Source organism: Pseudopodoces humilis, chromosome 10 (assembly GCF_049639895.1).
Source record: "Pseudopodoces humilis isolate 2021_Gansu_Grassland_sample_001 chromosome 10, ASM4963989v1, whole genome shotgun sequence".
In the NCBI taxonomy this organism is placed as follows: domain Eukaryota; kingdom Metazoa; phylum Chordata; class Aves; order Passeriformes; family Paridae; genus Pseudopodoces; species Pseudopodoces humilis.
In genome coordinates this window covers 2309542-2324433 of record NC_142209.1, presented here as the reverse complement: position 1 = coordinate 2324433, position 14892 = coordinate 2309542, and the positions used below count along the sequence as shown (strand labels likewise).

General features: G+C 53.2%; 2 protein-coding genes across 3 annotated transcripts; one reads left to right on the top strand and one right to left on the bottom strand.

The window, feature by feature from the left end:
- Positions 1–42: 42 nt before the first annotated feature.
- On the top strand, positions 43–8478 carry ALDH9A1 (aldehyde dehydrogenase 9 family member A1). The gene is made up of 11 exons (XM_005528684.3): positions 43–270; positions 1174–1319; positions 2410–2539; positions 2829–2963; positions 3421–3617; positions 4393–4533; positions 5277–5465; positions 6363–6450; positions 6762–6903; positions 7398–7510; positions 7614–8478. Exons 1-11 carry the CDS (start codon positions 81–83, stop codon positions 7706–7708), a joined length of 1566 nt encoding a protein of 521 aa, XP_005528741.1. The 5' UTR covers positions 43–80; the 3' UTR covers positions 7709–8478.
- Positions 8479–8689: 211 nt separating this feature from the next.
- Positions 8690–14004, bottom strand: MGST3 (microsomal glutathione S-transferase 3). 2 transcript variants are annotated; one of them, XM_005528683.2, is made up of 6 exons: positions 13908–14004; positions 11561–11684; positions 10641–10714; positions 9980–10037; positions 9198–9270; positions 8690–8911 (listed from the first exon to the last, which is right to left on the bottom strand). In XM_005528683.2, exons 2-6 carry the CDS (start codon positions 11675–11677, stop codon positions 8787–8789), a joined length of 447 nt encoding a protein of 148 aa, XP_005528740.1. In that variant the 5' UTR covers positions 11678–11684; positions 13908–14004; the 3' UTR covers positions 8690–8786. The 2 variants fall into 2 exon arrangements, with proteins under 2 accessions (XP_005528740.1, XP_014113015.1); XM_014257540.2 differs by having other exon boundaries at positions 11561–11702; positions 13908–13979.
- Between the last annotated feature and the right edge of the window lie 888 nt (positions 14005–14892).

Genomic DNA, 14892 nt, shown 5'->3' with positions numbered 1-14892 from the left:
CGGGGCGGGCCCTGACGGTGAAAAGGCGTCTGCGGCTGAGGCGGCGCCTCTGGGCCGCGGCGCCTGACGGGATCCCGCCGATGTTGGCACAATCCCGGCTGCCGAGCCTCCTCCCCTTCCTCCCCCGGCTGCGCTCACTCGCTCCCGGCCTGGCCATGAGCTCCGCCACCGGCACCGTCACCGTGCAGCAGCCCCTCAACTACCGCGCGGGCGCCCGCGTCCACCCCGCCGACGGCGGGCAGCTGGAGGAGGTGTTCGAGCCGGCCACAGGTACCGGGGGAACCTCCAGGGACGGGGAGAGCCTCTGTGCCTGCAGGGCCCGGTGTCCTCGGCTGTCCCTCAGCTCTCCTGGGTGCCGCCTGTGCGGGTGTCCTGCACGCCCTGCAGCCCCTCAGGCTCCCCTGCAGCTCCCGGGGCTCCCCTGCAGCTCCCGGGGCTCCCCTGCAGCTCCCGGGGCTCCCCTGCAGCTCCCGGGGCTCCCCTGCAGCCCCTCAGGCTCCCCTGCAGCTCCCGGGGCTCCCCTGCAGCCCCTCAGGCTCCCCTGCAGCCCCTCAGGCTCCCCTGCAGCCCCTCAGGCTCCCCTGCAGCCCCTCAGGCTCCCCTGCAGCCCCTCAGGCTCCCCTGCAGCCCCTCAGGCTCCCCTGCAGCCCCTCAGGCTCCCCTGCTGTAGTGGCTGTGTTCTGCCGACAGCGTTTGGCCATGGTCATTCTTTATGCAGAAATCAGCTCTCAGCTCTGTTGGGCAGTCTGATTTTGGCAAAACCCCACGATTTGAGTATCTCTATAATTGTGTAATTGTAGTTGTCGGTATGTGGCGTTCAGCAGAGTAGCTCCCAAGTGTTTAACTGTCCTGAGGAATGTGTAACCAGAGTCCTGAAGAGGGTGGTAGAAGTGTAACAAACTCAACTGGGAAACCCAGGAATTTTGTAGCAACTGGAGCTAATTAGTAACCACAACACGAGTGTGGAGAATGTCAGCTCTTTTAGTTCGGGCCAGCTGAATTGCAGCTCCTCTTCTATGGCTGATTACAAATCAATGAGTTTCAGTGGGAAATTCTGTGCCTGGCATAGATGAGTTGACTGAAGTATGTGGGGTTTGGTGCAAGATAAACCACATCCTGCACCCCTTTTCTGAGATTTCCATCTCATTTATTCCCTGTTTAAAACGTGCTCAGGTCGTGTGCTGTGCAAGCTGCCCTGCTCTGGGGAGAAGGAAGTTGATCTGGCTGTGCAGAGCGCAAAATCTGCCTTTAAAATATGGAGTCAGATGTCGGGCATGGAGCGATGCCGGGTGATGCTGGAGGCTGCCAGAATTATTCGGGTATGTTGGGGGGGGAGAGGGGTGGTTCTGTTTCTGAGCTTCCTTGTGGGTTATTGTGGCTCTTGGGGGCTCCAGCAGGACTTGCAGAGCTCCAGGAGTTGCTCAGGAGTTAAAACCCACCTTTGGCCAGAAGAGACAGGAGGCTGCCTTAGGCAGGGCTTTGCTGTTATCACTGGAGTCAGCATCCGTTAGTGTAGCTTTGGTCTTATCTCTGGATTCAAGGCCAGTGTGTGCTTTCTCAGCTTAATTCTGTTAGAAGACGTAAAACTGAAGCCAGCCATTTGGCATCTTGCAGGGTTTGTGGTTCTTTTAACAGCACCAGAGATTAAATTTCACTGTACACAGTTTCAAAGCTGAAATTGCATAACTGGCATTGCTGAACTTTTGGCTTGTCAGAGGCTGTTGTTACATGACAGGAATGTGTCCTGGCAATAAGAGAAAGTAGGAGTACTGGTTTTTATCTGTCAGATAATACACTTGGGGGAGGATGCACATAAGTGAGGTTTAGCACAGACTCCTTTCTGAGATAACAGGTTCTTGGGCATCAGAGTTAATTTCCATCAAGGCACAGATCTGTATGAATCCAGACTTTCTTTCCTCAGTGTGTACAAGTCATGAGAAAATTTTTCTTTATGCCAAACTTGCCAGACTTTCAGAGCAGGGTATTATTTCTGCCTGGGAGATGGACTGTTAAAGGATGCTTCCCAGCTGCATTGCTTTTTCCCTCTTCCCTGGCCTCTGGTTCCATCCTGATCTTGCTGTTTGCTCTTCCCAGTTTAGTTCTACGAATTCTGATCATTGTTTGCCAGCCAGCTTCTAAGTTTATGTTTGCTCATCTTTTAGATAAACAGGGATGTTAAACAAGACTGGGCCAGCAGTGAACCCCAGCAGCTTTCCCTTTGACACTGCCCTGCACTCATTCACCCTGAGGAAACTGACAAACAGCAGTTGGGAATGTCCCTTTTGGAGATGACCATTTCTCATGGCAGGATCTTGTTGGGGACTTGTGTGCTTGGGAAGCAGCTGTCTCCTTGTGGAGTTCTGCTCCAGGCTTCTCTAACGTGTTGTCTCTGTCCTGTGCCTCTTACAGGAGCAGAGAGAGGAAATTGCCACCATGGAGACCATCAACAATGGGAAATCCATCTTTGAAGCCAGAGTGGACATCGACATATCGTGGCAGTGCCTGGAGTATTACGCAGGGCTGGCAGGATCTCTGGCGGGTGAGGGCGTTACTGGAGTTTGCTCTTTGCTCTCTGTCCCACCTTCCCTGCTAACTCCAATGGCACAAAGCCATCTCTGCTGCTGATTTCTCTGAGAGATGGGCCATTCCTTTTCCTGAAGACCTTAGAAGGATTCAGGTCTCTGCCCACTGCTGCCATGCTCTGTGGGCACTCACACATCTTCTGTGAGCTTGCTGGGGTAAAAGTGTCTCTGCTTCCAGGCAAAGGCAGCTCTGACCAGACAAGAAAGAACTTTGCTCTTTTCTACCTTCTGGCTGTTTCTTTGCAGGTGAACACATCCAGCTTCCTGGGGGATCCTTTGGGTACACTCGGAGAGAGCCACTTGGGGTGTGTGTTGGGATTGGAGCCTGGAATTACCCATTCCAGATTGCCTGCTGGAAGTCTGGCCCGGCCTTGGCTTGCGGTAATGGAGCCTTCGTGCCCACACAAGCGTCTCTTCAAAGCCAACTGATTCTGTGGGGGAGAGTGATTTCTGGGATTGAGTCTACGATTACTTTGAAGTGTTGAAGGATTAGCAGAATGTCCAGGCTGTTACTCTGGCAGAAAGGAAAGGGAAATGGAAGGAGGAACATGTCAGATGCCAAGAGGTTAGGAGTGCATCCAGATGAACACTGATAGCTTTGTACCAGATGGGGAAGGTCTCTGGAAATGTTTGCAGGGCAAGACCAGCAGTCCCATCTCCCCCAGCAGTGATTCACCCTTAGTTGCAGTGATCAGCTGAAAGTGTTTCCTCTTCCCTTGGGGGAAACCTATGGGTTCTGGTGAGACAAACTGACAGTGTTGGGTGGGGATTGTTTTTGTTTCTTCCCTGAAGCAGTTTGGGTGTTAACCCCACCTCTCCTGTGTCTGGGTTCCCTTAGGCAATGCGATGGTCTTCAAGCCTTCACCCTTCACCCCCATTTCTGTGGTGAGGTTGGCAGAGATCTTCACAGAGGCCGGAGTGCCCAAGGGGCTCTTCAACGTGGTGCAGGGTGGGGCTGCCACGGGCCAGTTCCTCTGCCAGCACCCAGATGTGGCCAAAATCTCTTTCACTGGCAGTGTACCAACTGGCATGAAGGTAAAGGCACCTTGAGACAGGGGGTCTGTAGCTGACACCTCCTTGAGCTTTTCTGCATGGAGCTTGTAGAGGTGGGGGTTAGCGTTTTTGGGGCTGAGAGAGGAGCTTTCAGCATGTGCAGGGTCATGCTGGGGTCCAGTTAACCTGCTGGGCACGGCCTTGGGAGAGAAACCCCTTGGTCAGCTTCACTTGCTTAGCCCCTGATTGCAGTGAAGTCTTCTGAGCTGCTCAGGTGGGTGTTGATGTCAGGAGGAGAGTACATGAAACAGCAGCACTAGAAAAATGTGTTCCTGGCTGCTATAAAGCACTAAAGCTGCATGCAACCTACTGTTTTTAAGCAAGGGGATAGTTTCTGTGAGTTTCTCACCCTCAATTTATTATTTTAAAATTAAAGAAGGACTTTTGGAAATAAATTCTGAGTCGAAGGAGGGGAAATGTTGTCCCGTGAACGCTCCCTACGTGTGTGTACCTGTGGGTTGCAGTGACAGATGACAGCTACAGCTGCCTGCAGCTTACACGGAGCACAAGACTTCCTGCAAATGCCTCTCCAGGTTTTGTCGGTTTTACCTGTAAAAAAACAACCCCCAAACCCTCTGAGGCTGTCCTCAGAACGAGCTAACCACATCTTGGAAACCCAGCTTGCCCTCTGTGCTGCTTCTCTCTTGTTGGTGAATGGTCCTGCAGGAGCTCTCCCTTTGGGTCTCTCTTGCCACCCTGTGGGGTGACTCTTGTTGGCCAGTGGGTCACTTATCTCTTGTGTTCTTGTTCTCCTTAGATCATGGAGATGGCAGCTAAAGGGATAAAGCCAGTCACCCTGGAGCTGGGGGGCAAATCCCCCCTTATCATCTTCTCAGACGCTGATCTGGAGAATGCTGTGAAGGGAGCCCTCATGGCCAACTTCCTTACTCAGGGCGAGGTGTGTGTCTGTGGGGCAGGAGTGCTCCTTCCCAGGGAGGCACTGTGGGGTCAGGGTTGGGCAGTGGGGCCAGCCTGTGATCTCCTGTGAGTGAGGGATGCCTTGAAGCTCTCATCTTGTCACACCTTTCCCTGTGCAGTGTCAGAAGGGAGGCCCTTGCAGGAGCTGGGGCTGTCCCAGCAGAGTGTGCCTTAGCTACAGGACACACTTAGCCAGTGGCCTGTCCTTCCCAGCTATGGAGCCTCCCTGGCACCAAGCACCCAGCTCAGCACAGCTGCTTCTGTGCCCTGGGCACCAGTCTGGCACTCATAGGTCAGGAGAAGCTGTGCTGGTGTCCCTTGGAGGGGCAGCAGGTCCCAGCCTGGTGTGCTGATCCTGAGGACAGGGTTCTGTCCTTCCCAAATTCGGGATATCCACCTGTGCTGCAGGCTTTGTGTAATCCCGTTGGCAAATTTGCTCAGTGGGGTCATTTCTGGGAACTCAGAAGTCGGCTCAAGGTCTCTGCTGCTCGTGACCTGATCCTTTTTTGCCACCTGGTGGCATCAGAACCACTGTGTCCAGCAAGGGCTGTTCAGTGCAGTCACAGCCCCAGGGTAATCTTGTGTTCCCAGTCCCCAGGGACAAGTTAGCTGTTGTAGCAGCTATGGAGGAGTTTTTCCAAGAGCCTCTGGAGCAGGACCCAAGCAGGGAAGGAATTTGGATTGCTGTGTTTCCTATTCTGAGCTGCCTTTCCTGTGTCCCAGGTGTGCTGCAACGGCACCCGGGTGTTTGTGGAGAGAAAGATCCTGGATACCTTCACAAAGGAGGTGGTGAAACGCACCCAGAAGATCAAAATTGGAGACCCTCTTCTGGAAGACACACGGATGGGAGCCCTCATCAACCAGCCCCACCTGAATCGTGTGCAGGGCTTTATCAAGCAGGCGAAGGAGCAGGTGAGATTGTGATGCTGCCTTGTGACTGCCCTGAAATGTCTCTCCTGTTAGACAAACACACTGCCAGCTGCTCTCCTGCCCTGTGCCTTCCCAGTTAAGCTGGGTTTTTTTGGTTGTTTTTGGTTTACTCAGTGGGTGTGTTGGACCACTAGATACAGAAGTCTGTGGGTTCTCAGAGAATTGGCTGATGGAGTTGCTGAGCCATTCTCCATGATATTTGAAGAGTCATGGCAGTCAGGTGAAGTCCCAAGTGACTGGAAAAGGAAAAACATCCTTTTTCAAAAAGGGTGGGCAGGAGGAACCTGGGAATTACAGACGCATCAGCCTCACTGCCGTGACTATGGAAAGATCATGGAACAGATCCTCCTAGAACTTGTGTTAAGGCACGTGGGGGACAGGGAAGTGATTTGAGCTCAAGTACAAGTACAAGTGCTGCACCTGGATCAGAGTGAGCTGTGGTATCAATCCATGCTGGGGGATGAGCAGATGGAGCAGCCCTGTGAGGAAGGACTTGGGAGTGCTGCTGGATGAGAGGCTGGACATGCCCCAGCCATGTGTGCTGGCACCCAGAAACCCCCCGTGTCCTGGGCTGCATCCAAAACAGCGTGGGCAGCAGGTGAGGGGAAGTTCTGCCCCTCTGACCTGCTCTGATGAGACCCCACTTCTCAGCACAGGAAAAACACATGAGGAAAGGCTGAGAGTTGGGGTGGTTTAGCCTGGAGAGGAGAAGGCTCTGAGGACACCTGATTGCAGGATTTCAGTGCATAACGGAGCTTATAAAAAAGATGGGGACAAACTTTTTAGCAGAGCCTGCTGGGATAAGCCAAGGGCCAGCCAGAGCTGGGCAGGATGCTCCTGGATGTGCCTGCATCCCTTCCTCTCTTGGCTCTTTTCCAGGGGGCAGAGGTGCTGTGTGGTGGGGACCTGTATGTGCCAGATGACCCGAAGCTGAAGAATGGCTACTACATGCGCCCCTGTGTGTTAGGTAGGATCCATCTCAGTCATGGGATTTCTCCTGAGAAAGCTGAGTTCAGCTTTGTAACCTGGCTCTGTGATGTCCCCAGCCTGGACTGGCAATTGAATGGGTGTTCTTGGAGCTGAGGCTTCCAAGAACTGCATCCAGGGAAATCTGTGCTGTTGGAGGGCCTGATGGGAATGGTGCTGTCGGTGCTTTTGAGATGCAGGGTGTGCCTGGCTGCTCTGCCATGCTGTCTCCAAGGCTGTGTAGGTTGCTGAATGCACAGGCTGTGCTGCTGCTCTTCCTCCTGAAGCACTTGTGCTCTGCCACGCTTCCAGGGAACTGCAAGGATGACATGACGTGTGTGAAGGAAGAGATCTTTGGGCCTGTCATGGCCATCCTGCCCTTTGACACAGAGGAGGAGGTTGTGGAGAGAGCCAACGCCACCAAATTTGGCCTGGCAGGTGGTGTCTTCACCAGGTAGGACTGGGCAGTGTTGTGGAATCATTCTGGGGAGGGGAAATACTGCAGTGATTTGCTGCTCCTCTTGCAGTGCCTGGGCATGGGTATCCTCTTCCAGAAGAGCTGAAGCAAGGGATTGCCAAAAGGGAAATTTGTAAATGACTGCACATATCCCAGTTTTTCCTGAAGTGTTGGGTGGGTCCAGCTGTCCCTTAGGTTCCTCCCAGCCTGGCTTGGCCTGCTGCCTGCATTCCTGCACCTCCAGAATGCATCAGGAGCCTGCTGTGCTGCTCTTGGCTACTTGCCCCACTCTGTATTGCTGGTGTCCTTGTCCTGCCCTCTTGAATGCACTTGGAGTGTCCTTGGGAATTGGAGCTGCCTCCTTCAAGCAGGCAAAGACAGAGTAGGGCAGGTTGGACTCCAAAAAGCAGTGTGGCCTGCTGGCCTTTCTCCAGTGGATGTTTGCCTGGCAGGGAAGGAGGGGATTCAGCTGAATTGCTCTTTTCCTGCAGGGATATCCAGAAGGCTCACAGGGTAGTGGCTGCTCTCAAGGCTGGGATGTGCTTCATCAACAACTACAACGTCAGCCCTGTGGAGCTGCCTTTTGGAGGATACAAGTCCTCAGGTAAGCTCTGTGTGACCTCCCCTGGTACTTGCCAGCTCCAGGGGCTGTGAGTGGCCCCTGGCACTGCCTGGAGCTGTGTCCTCACTCCAGCTCTTCCCTACAGGATTTGGCAGGGAGAACGGCCGGGCAGCCATCGAGTACTACTCACAGCTGAAGACTGTCTGTGTGGAGATGGGTGATGTGGAGTCTGTGTTTTAGTGGCTCTGGGGCCTGCTCAGGGGAGCATCAGACAGCTCTTCCCTGCCAGCCAGAGATGTGGATCATGTACACAGCCATAAAGTATCCTACAGTTGTCAGTGCCCAGGGGGAAGCAGAGCTGGAGCAGCATTTAGCCACCCTGCTCCTGCAAGGAGGGTTGTACACACAGGGCTCAGCTCTGGCCTGGCTGGCGGACAATGGGAAGCTCAGAGCAGGAGGCACCATTCTGGCTTTTGGCAGCAGCTCCTGCAGCCACAGAGGTGTTACCAGAGGTTTGTCAGTGGCCAAGGCCAGGCCCAGGCTTCCCAGGCTGTGTGCCTTGATTCCCATTGCCTTTCACCCTCCATCAATTTCACTTCTGGCTTCCTAACAGGTAGGACCCTACTCAGTGCATGTATAAGCTCTTGACACCATGATATCCTGTAACTATCCTGACCCTGTCTATTCTGTGACCACATAAAAGCCTTAAGTGTAGCATTGTTTATTCCCTCTAAACCCTTGGTAACCTCGTTTTGGTTTGGTTTTTTTCTATCTGTACCTTACTTACAAGTGGGACAAAACATTGTGAGGGTTGGCTGATGCTGCCTGGGCCAGGCATGGCCGAGAATCATCTCCACACAAGAGTGGTGGGGAGCTCCAGCACAGAATAGTGAAAGCTGTCTCACTTCCTTCCTGTAAACTTACTGTTCTTTATACACATGATGAAGCAACACTTTGAATTGTTTGCCTACATCTGTTTTTTAGCAATCAAATAAATACTTACTCTGGAACATCTTGTCAGAGTGACATGAATTGTGAGGGGTCCAGAAATGGGGCTGCTGCTATATGGGTTAAATGAGCTGCAAGGTGGCTTTTTGATCACTGAAATCATCAAAGCTGGAAGGAACATCTCTGCCTGACAGACAGATTTCTGTAGTCCTGCAAAACCAGAGTAATTCCAGCATTCTGCAGAGCTTAAGAAAACCCTCTGTAACTTTAGAATGAAAATACAGAATGGACAACTTCCTTTTATTGAGTAAGAAAAGGGAAAAAACACAGGAAGCCAAGTGTTCTAAAAGAAAACAGAAGAAAACTCTCTTTATCTTCTGCACCCCTGCTGGCAGACCACCCAGCCCAGGTGCTGGCAGGCTGAATAGATGCCTGTGCCCACCAGCCCAAGGAGTGCCACGGAGCCAAGGGCCCCCCTCCTTCGATTTTTGGGATCTGGAAAAAAAAGCAGGATTTGTCACTTCACTGAAAGAGCAGCCCAGCCTGGAGATGGAAGAGGGAGGGAGCAGGAACTAAAGGGGAAATCTCCAGGGCAAAACAGCAGGCACCAGCTCAGGCCTCTTAGGGTAGGCATCCCTGCTGGATCAGAGCTCTTCCCAACAGCAGGAAGAGTGTGCTGCAGCTTTGGCAGCCTGTAGACCTGCACCCTTTCCTCCACACCTGGCTGGGAGCAGAGCCCTGGGGCACTGTAGGAGACCTGAGTCTGCAGGCACTGTCCTACCTCCTGTGTAGTAGCCGTAGGCATAGAGGAGTCTCCCAATGATCCAGGCGATGCCAAGCCCTGTGGCAACTCGCTGCAGAGAAAGGAGAAGTGTTAAAGGCTTTGGAGGCTTGACTGAAGTCCTGCAGGCAACCAGTCCAGGAGCTCAATCTCATTTCACCCCTGGCCAGTCAGCGAGCCAGAGCAAGGACCAGGACTGTGGAGGCAGCTGCTGCTCCAAGCCCTGCTCCACTGCCTCCAGCAGGTGTTCCAAACTTCCACCTTGACTCTTAATTTAGAGCTCTCTCCAGTGTGGCTCCCATTTGCCAGATGTGCCTATGCTGCTTCCTTCCCTATTGGAAAAGGAGTCTGTCTTCTGGAAAGATCTATTTTGTCTTTTGAGGGCAAAGACAGAGCTACTGGATTTGGCCTCTCCCATGTGCCTGCCTCCTCCCAAGTTGTCTGCATCTTTCAGTCAAAAATAATCCAGGCTTCTGTTGACTTCCTTTGGCAGGGCTTGGAAAAACCGGGCTGGAGGGATTCTTCCCATTCAGTGGCTGGAGGCTGCAAATGCTTTGCTTTGTCTAACTAAGCACCTTTAGGGGAAGGAAAGGGCTCTTATAGCTGAAACAGCAGTAATGAGTTTATTTCTAGTGCATCTCCTGCAGAAAACCTTCTACAACTAAATTTGAAGAAGGGGCACTGTTGTTAAATGCGATGTGGTTACTGAAGGGGCTGTCTTGGCCTCCTGCCCCCCACCCTGCCCAGGTCAGGGAGCCAGAGCAGAGTTCTGCATCACTTACCGGGTGGTAGAGTCCACCAGTGCCTAAAAAGAACAGGAAGGCAGGGTAGACTTCCAATCTGAAAATAAAAGTGAGGAGGTTGTGTTTGTGCTCGGGTTGTTTACAAAGAAACTCCAGAAAGACAGAAACTGCAAACATCCCCTGCCAAGGGCATTTTGGGCTCATCACGAGTCTCTGTGCTCAGTGCTGTGGCTGAGGAAAGAAGGGATCTGAGCACACACAGTTTTAGGGGCTTCCTCCCAGCCCATGCTTCTCTCCCAGAACACCCACCCACTCTTTCCTTTTTGTTCCCTAAGCCACTCTAAACATTCCCCAGGAGTTGTGCTTCCCAGCACCCCTCTGATGTGCTGTTGCAACCTGTCCACGGGAGCTGGGTGGACTTTGGCCACTCCCCAGGGAGACCTGGGCAGCACAACAGATCAGCACTTACAGGAAATGAGATTCCTCACTATCTACCCATGGAAGGAAATTGTTGAGAACTGGGGAAGAGGAGACGGCTTCACAGCACCATCCCACGGTTTAAGGCATGGGAAGGAGCCAGCATAGCCTTCCTGCTAAGCACTGCAGGGCTGAGCCTGGGTCAAAGCAGCACCACTGTGGTTGTGGGCCCTGCTCCTCAGCCCTGTTTGTTCCAAGGCCCCCGTTCAAAAGTGTCACTCACGTGTTCTGGTGCGCACGCTGGATGCAGTTGAATATCTGCCCGTGTTCAGGGTCTGTGCTGTACATGGCTGGGTACTGCCAAAAAATAAACCAGCAGCAAAACATCAGCAAATGTGCCCTGCAGCTCCTCTCCCCAGGAGCCCAGGGCTGCCTGGGTGCTGGCAAGACCGACCTGCAGTGGCAGGTTAGAGCCTGTGCCTGCCCTGGGGCGCACAAAAGCTGTGTTCAAGGTCACTGCCTTCCTGGAGCTGCTGCCTGGATGCAGAGGCTTCCCCAGGCCTCAAATCCAGCCCTCTGTGCACCACACGCACTGGGTACATTTGCTGCAATCCTGACTTGATGCAGCAGGAATGGGATCACCCCAGCAGGCAGCTGGAGCTGTCCTCGTGCCCACCCCTGTTTGTCAGTTCCGTGAGTGAAGCAGTGAAAGAGGGAAGGAGCAGTGGCTTGTGCTGAAGCCAAGTGGCACAGCAGCCACTGCATGCCATGGCCCTGACTCACAGGTGTCCCCACCCAGCCCACAGCTCTGCCTGGCTTAAAGGCTCCCCAGTGGGGGAAGGTCACTTGAAAGACTTGTCCCCTTGAGTTTGAGAAACCCTCCTGTCACTTCTGTGCCACTATGGCCCCTTTCTCCCCAGCGCTGCATCAAATCTTATTTGCAGAGAAAAAGGGCCAAGCAGTTTCTTGCCCATCTGTGCTGCCAAGCTCAAAGCCACATGCTTTCATCTTGGTGCCAAGCACCTGATGCCCCAAATCCCAAGCTCTGTTACGCTTTCTGGAGAGCCATGGCAGCTCCATCCCTTCTACATCAGTGTGGTAGGGCAGGAAATGTCAGCAAGTCACCCTAAACTGCTCAAGGTGTCACCGAGCTTGTCAGCAGGCTGGCTCCAACCTTGCCACCCCCTCAGCCTGAGCACTCACCTCCACACGGTACTTCTTGCGGGCCTTGCTCACGTTTATGGCGAGGTGCATGACCAGGACAAAGCTGGCGGCCCCGGTCAGCATGACATAGCCATATTCCTTGGAGAGAACAGCCATGGTGGTGCTGCCAGAGAAAGGGAGCCTGTGAATATTTTGGGGAAGAGAGAACAGCCATGGTGGTGCTGCCAGAGAAAGAGAGCCCGTGAATATTTTGGGGAGTTGGCAACACATGATATGCGTGCATGGAAGAGTCGCTGAGCTTGGACCCCAAGAGCTACCAGCACAGGGACTGTCTGAGGGAATTTGTACCTTTTGGAGCCTGCACAAACCAGGAGTTCTCTGCATAGTTCCTGTCAAGAAAGCCTTCAAATCACCTAAGCATTGGTGGGAAGTGGTGTCTGGAGAACCTTAGTGCAGCCTGGGCAGAAACTCATGGGCCTTTCCAGCCCCAGAGCTAGGGGCCACCAAATGAAGTCACTTTATTTCCAGCCTGTTCCCTAAGAGAGATGTTTCTTCATGCACCGGGAACCAAACCTGTGGAACTCCTTGCCAAGGGACATTGTGAATGCAGGAATTCAACAGGAAACCCGGAAACTTCTGGGACTAAGAGGTAAATTTGGAATTATAAAAGAACCTGGCTCAGAAATCCCCTGAGCTGGAAGGAGCTGGGCTCAATCAATGATTAATTTGTACTGCTAAGGTCACCCTTATATAAAATACTAATAAAACCCACCACCAGGGCAATGATAATTGAACTTTTGGGTAAAGAGCCACTGGCCAGATGACCAATGCTCAGCCCTGCAGCTCCCAGGAACCCTCTCAACATCACAAACTGGTGAAGAGCTCCAACAACACACAGCTACTGGCATTTACAAACATCTGCACCAGCGGCCAGGGGACACCAGGGCCTGTGTGGCTTTTGTCTAATGGTTCTGTGCTCCCTCATGCACGCCTGAGACAGAAGTGTGGGGCAGAAGGTGCATCCTGCAGCCTCTGTCATGCCACATTCCACATTCTCATTCTTTCCTGCTCACCAGCCCCATAAGCCTGCCCTGCTCCAACAGAGCACTCCAGCTCCCTCCCGGCTCCCAGAGAGCACAAGGGCGCTTCTCCACAGCCACCTTGCACAACCCCAGACCTCAGACGCCTGTCTGGGTGACCCTGGAGGGTGCTGCACGACACAGCACAGCAGAAGGCAGCAGAGATCTCCCTCCAGCACCGAGATAATTCTCCCAATCAAACCCCAGTTGGTGCCTGTCTCCAGATGGTGTCTCCACGATTCAGTGAGGTTTTGGTGTCTCCTGTACTGACCCACCAGCACAATCTGTCAGTGCAGGGAGAACCAGGCCACCTCAGGGAACTGCTGCAAAGTCTTCCCCCTGCACCCCTCACAAGGGATCTTTGGGGACTAGAGGGTTTTATTTCTCATTTGCAAAGGATTGTCATCGATGGAGCAAGGTGAAGACAACAGCTGGCTTTGTCCACAGGAAGTGCGGTAAACAATTATCAATAAGAATATTAAAACCCTGAAGTAATGAAGAAAAGTCAGCTGCATGCACCTGTAATTGAGGTTAGCACCTGACAGGTGACACACTGAAAATAGAACATGTAGAGCAGGTTGGTGGTCACATTTCCCCCTTCAAATTACAAGGTTGTTGGATAACCAGGCATTTTGTCTTCCAGCACTAAGTTATAATCTGGGGCTTTACCTTGGGAGCAAAGAGCACGGCAAAGCATTAAACCGGGTGTGTCATAAAACTGCTACTCTTACACTACTGATATCAAAGTGTACCTCAAGCCTTTGCTCTCGTAATTTGGAGCCATATAAAAGCAAATATTTGGAGCATATAAAGCACTCCTAAGTCACCAGGAGTCCCAGGGTTGTTTCCCGGAGCGTTTCTGCACCCTTTGACCGCGGCCGCAAGGGCTTTGCTGACAGGCAAGACTCAATTTCTACCTTTTACCCCGCGATGTTGCCTGCTGGAGCCACAGACACGAGACTTTGGAGCATAACGCGGCACAAAGCGGCAGCACAAAAAGGGTCCTTCCCAACTCTGCCACCACATTGCAGCTGCTGTGAGTCAGCAAAGCGCATTTAGGCTCCTCGAACAGCCCCACGCGTGGATTCGGACTGGATTACCCGATGTAAGCTCAGCCCTTGGAGCCAGCAGAGCCTTTTGTCGCCCCGCGCCCCCGTTCGCTGCCGGGGCTCTGCCCTGCTCGCCCCGCAACCCCCTTCCCCCGGAGCCTCCCCCGGCTGGGAGATGTCCACGGAGCTTCCTGCATTTTCCATCGGGACCACCTGAGTTTCCACGCCCTGGGAGCATCCCCCTGTCCCCGCACTCACCCTCACCGCGGTGCGGAGCAGCCCAGGCGCTGCGGGACGGAGCCGGAGCCGGGGACGGGCACGGAGCCGGGGGCGGCAGCGGCGGCGGGGCCGTCCCGCCCGCAGCACCGCCCGCAGGCGGGGCCGGGGCTCGGCCAGGCGCCATCGGTCTCATTGCTGCCAGAGAAGAGTGGGATAGGAAGTGCTGTGGATCTGCGGAGGGATTTGCCATTAAGCTGTGCCCCAGCGTATCTCCCGCACGCACTCCTCACCCTCTCCCTCATACCCATTCTAGCCAAGAGCTCTCAGCGTTGCTTCGCAGTCTACAGTTTAATGGCTCTAAGTTTGGTAATTCACACCGTGCTTGCTGAAATCTCCTGGTTTCCCCTGTTATCTCAGCAGACCCTGCAGTGTCGGCTGAAGCAGCCGGTGTTTCACACCTGGAGTTGCCGTGCTCGGTCATGTAAGCAGATCCTTCCCTTGGCAATTCCCAGCGCTGGTGGTAACAAGGATCTCACATCTCCCTGTAGATGTAACTCTGACACTTTGGTACGGACATGCAACCCCTTCCCAAGAATATTTAGAGAATGTGTAAGCAATATTTTTACTTTATAAAACATTCCAGTTTTAGGGTTATGTGATACAACAGCAGAGCTGACTTTCCAGTTCTGTAAATGTTCATACAGCAGTGGAGGCACAGGATGTCTGGCTGCACTGCAGGAGCACAGAGGGTTCTTTTGCTGTCACTAGTGTAATGGGAAAGAAAAGAACCAGTGGGATCCTGGGCTCCTAAAAATCCTGGTTTTAATCTCTTTGCCTTTCCACAGCAGGAAGTTCTTGAATTCCCTGAGGCTCTAGCAATCCAGTAACTCCCTGGGGCTCCGGCTGTGTAGGCTGATCCCAGTAAGCCCTGCTGGATTTTTTGGCCTCCTTGGCTACAGCACAGTGCCAGGACCTTTCCCATATTTCAGTACCTTTTCAAGCCAGTCCTTATGTCCCTGCTGTT

Bases quoted from the DNA above. Each gene is read 5' to 3' on its own strand.
- ALDH9A1 (XM_005528684.3), top strand. From the start codon at position 81: ATGTTGGCACAATCCCGGCTGCCGAGCCTCCTCCCCTTCCTCCCCCGG. The intron at 2,540-2,828 runs GTGAGGGCGTTA...GTTTCTTTGCAG, and splicing joins GCTGGCAGGATCTCTGGCGG to GTGAACACATCCAGCTTCCT. The intron at 4,534-5,276 runs GTGTGTGTCTGT...CCTGTGTCCCAG, and splicing joins ACTTCCTTACTCAGGGCGAG to GTGTGCTGCAACGGCACCCG.
- MGST3 (XM_005528683.2), bottom strand. From the start codon at position 11,677: ATGGCTGTTCTCTCCAAGGAATATGGCTATGTCATGCTGACCGGGGCC. The intron at 10,715-11,560 runs GTGAGTGCTCAG...ATTTTTTGGCAG, and splicing joins GCAAGAAGTACCGTGTGGAG to TACCCAGCCATGTACAGCAC. The intron at 8,912-9,197 runs GTAGGACAGTGC...TTTTTTTTCCAG, and splicing joins CTACGGCTACTACACAGGAG to ATCCCAAAAATCGAAGGAGG.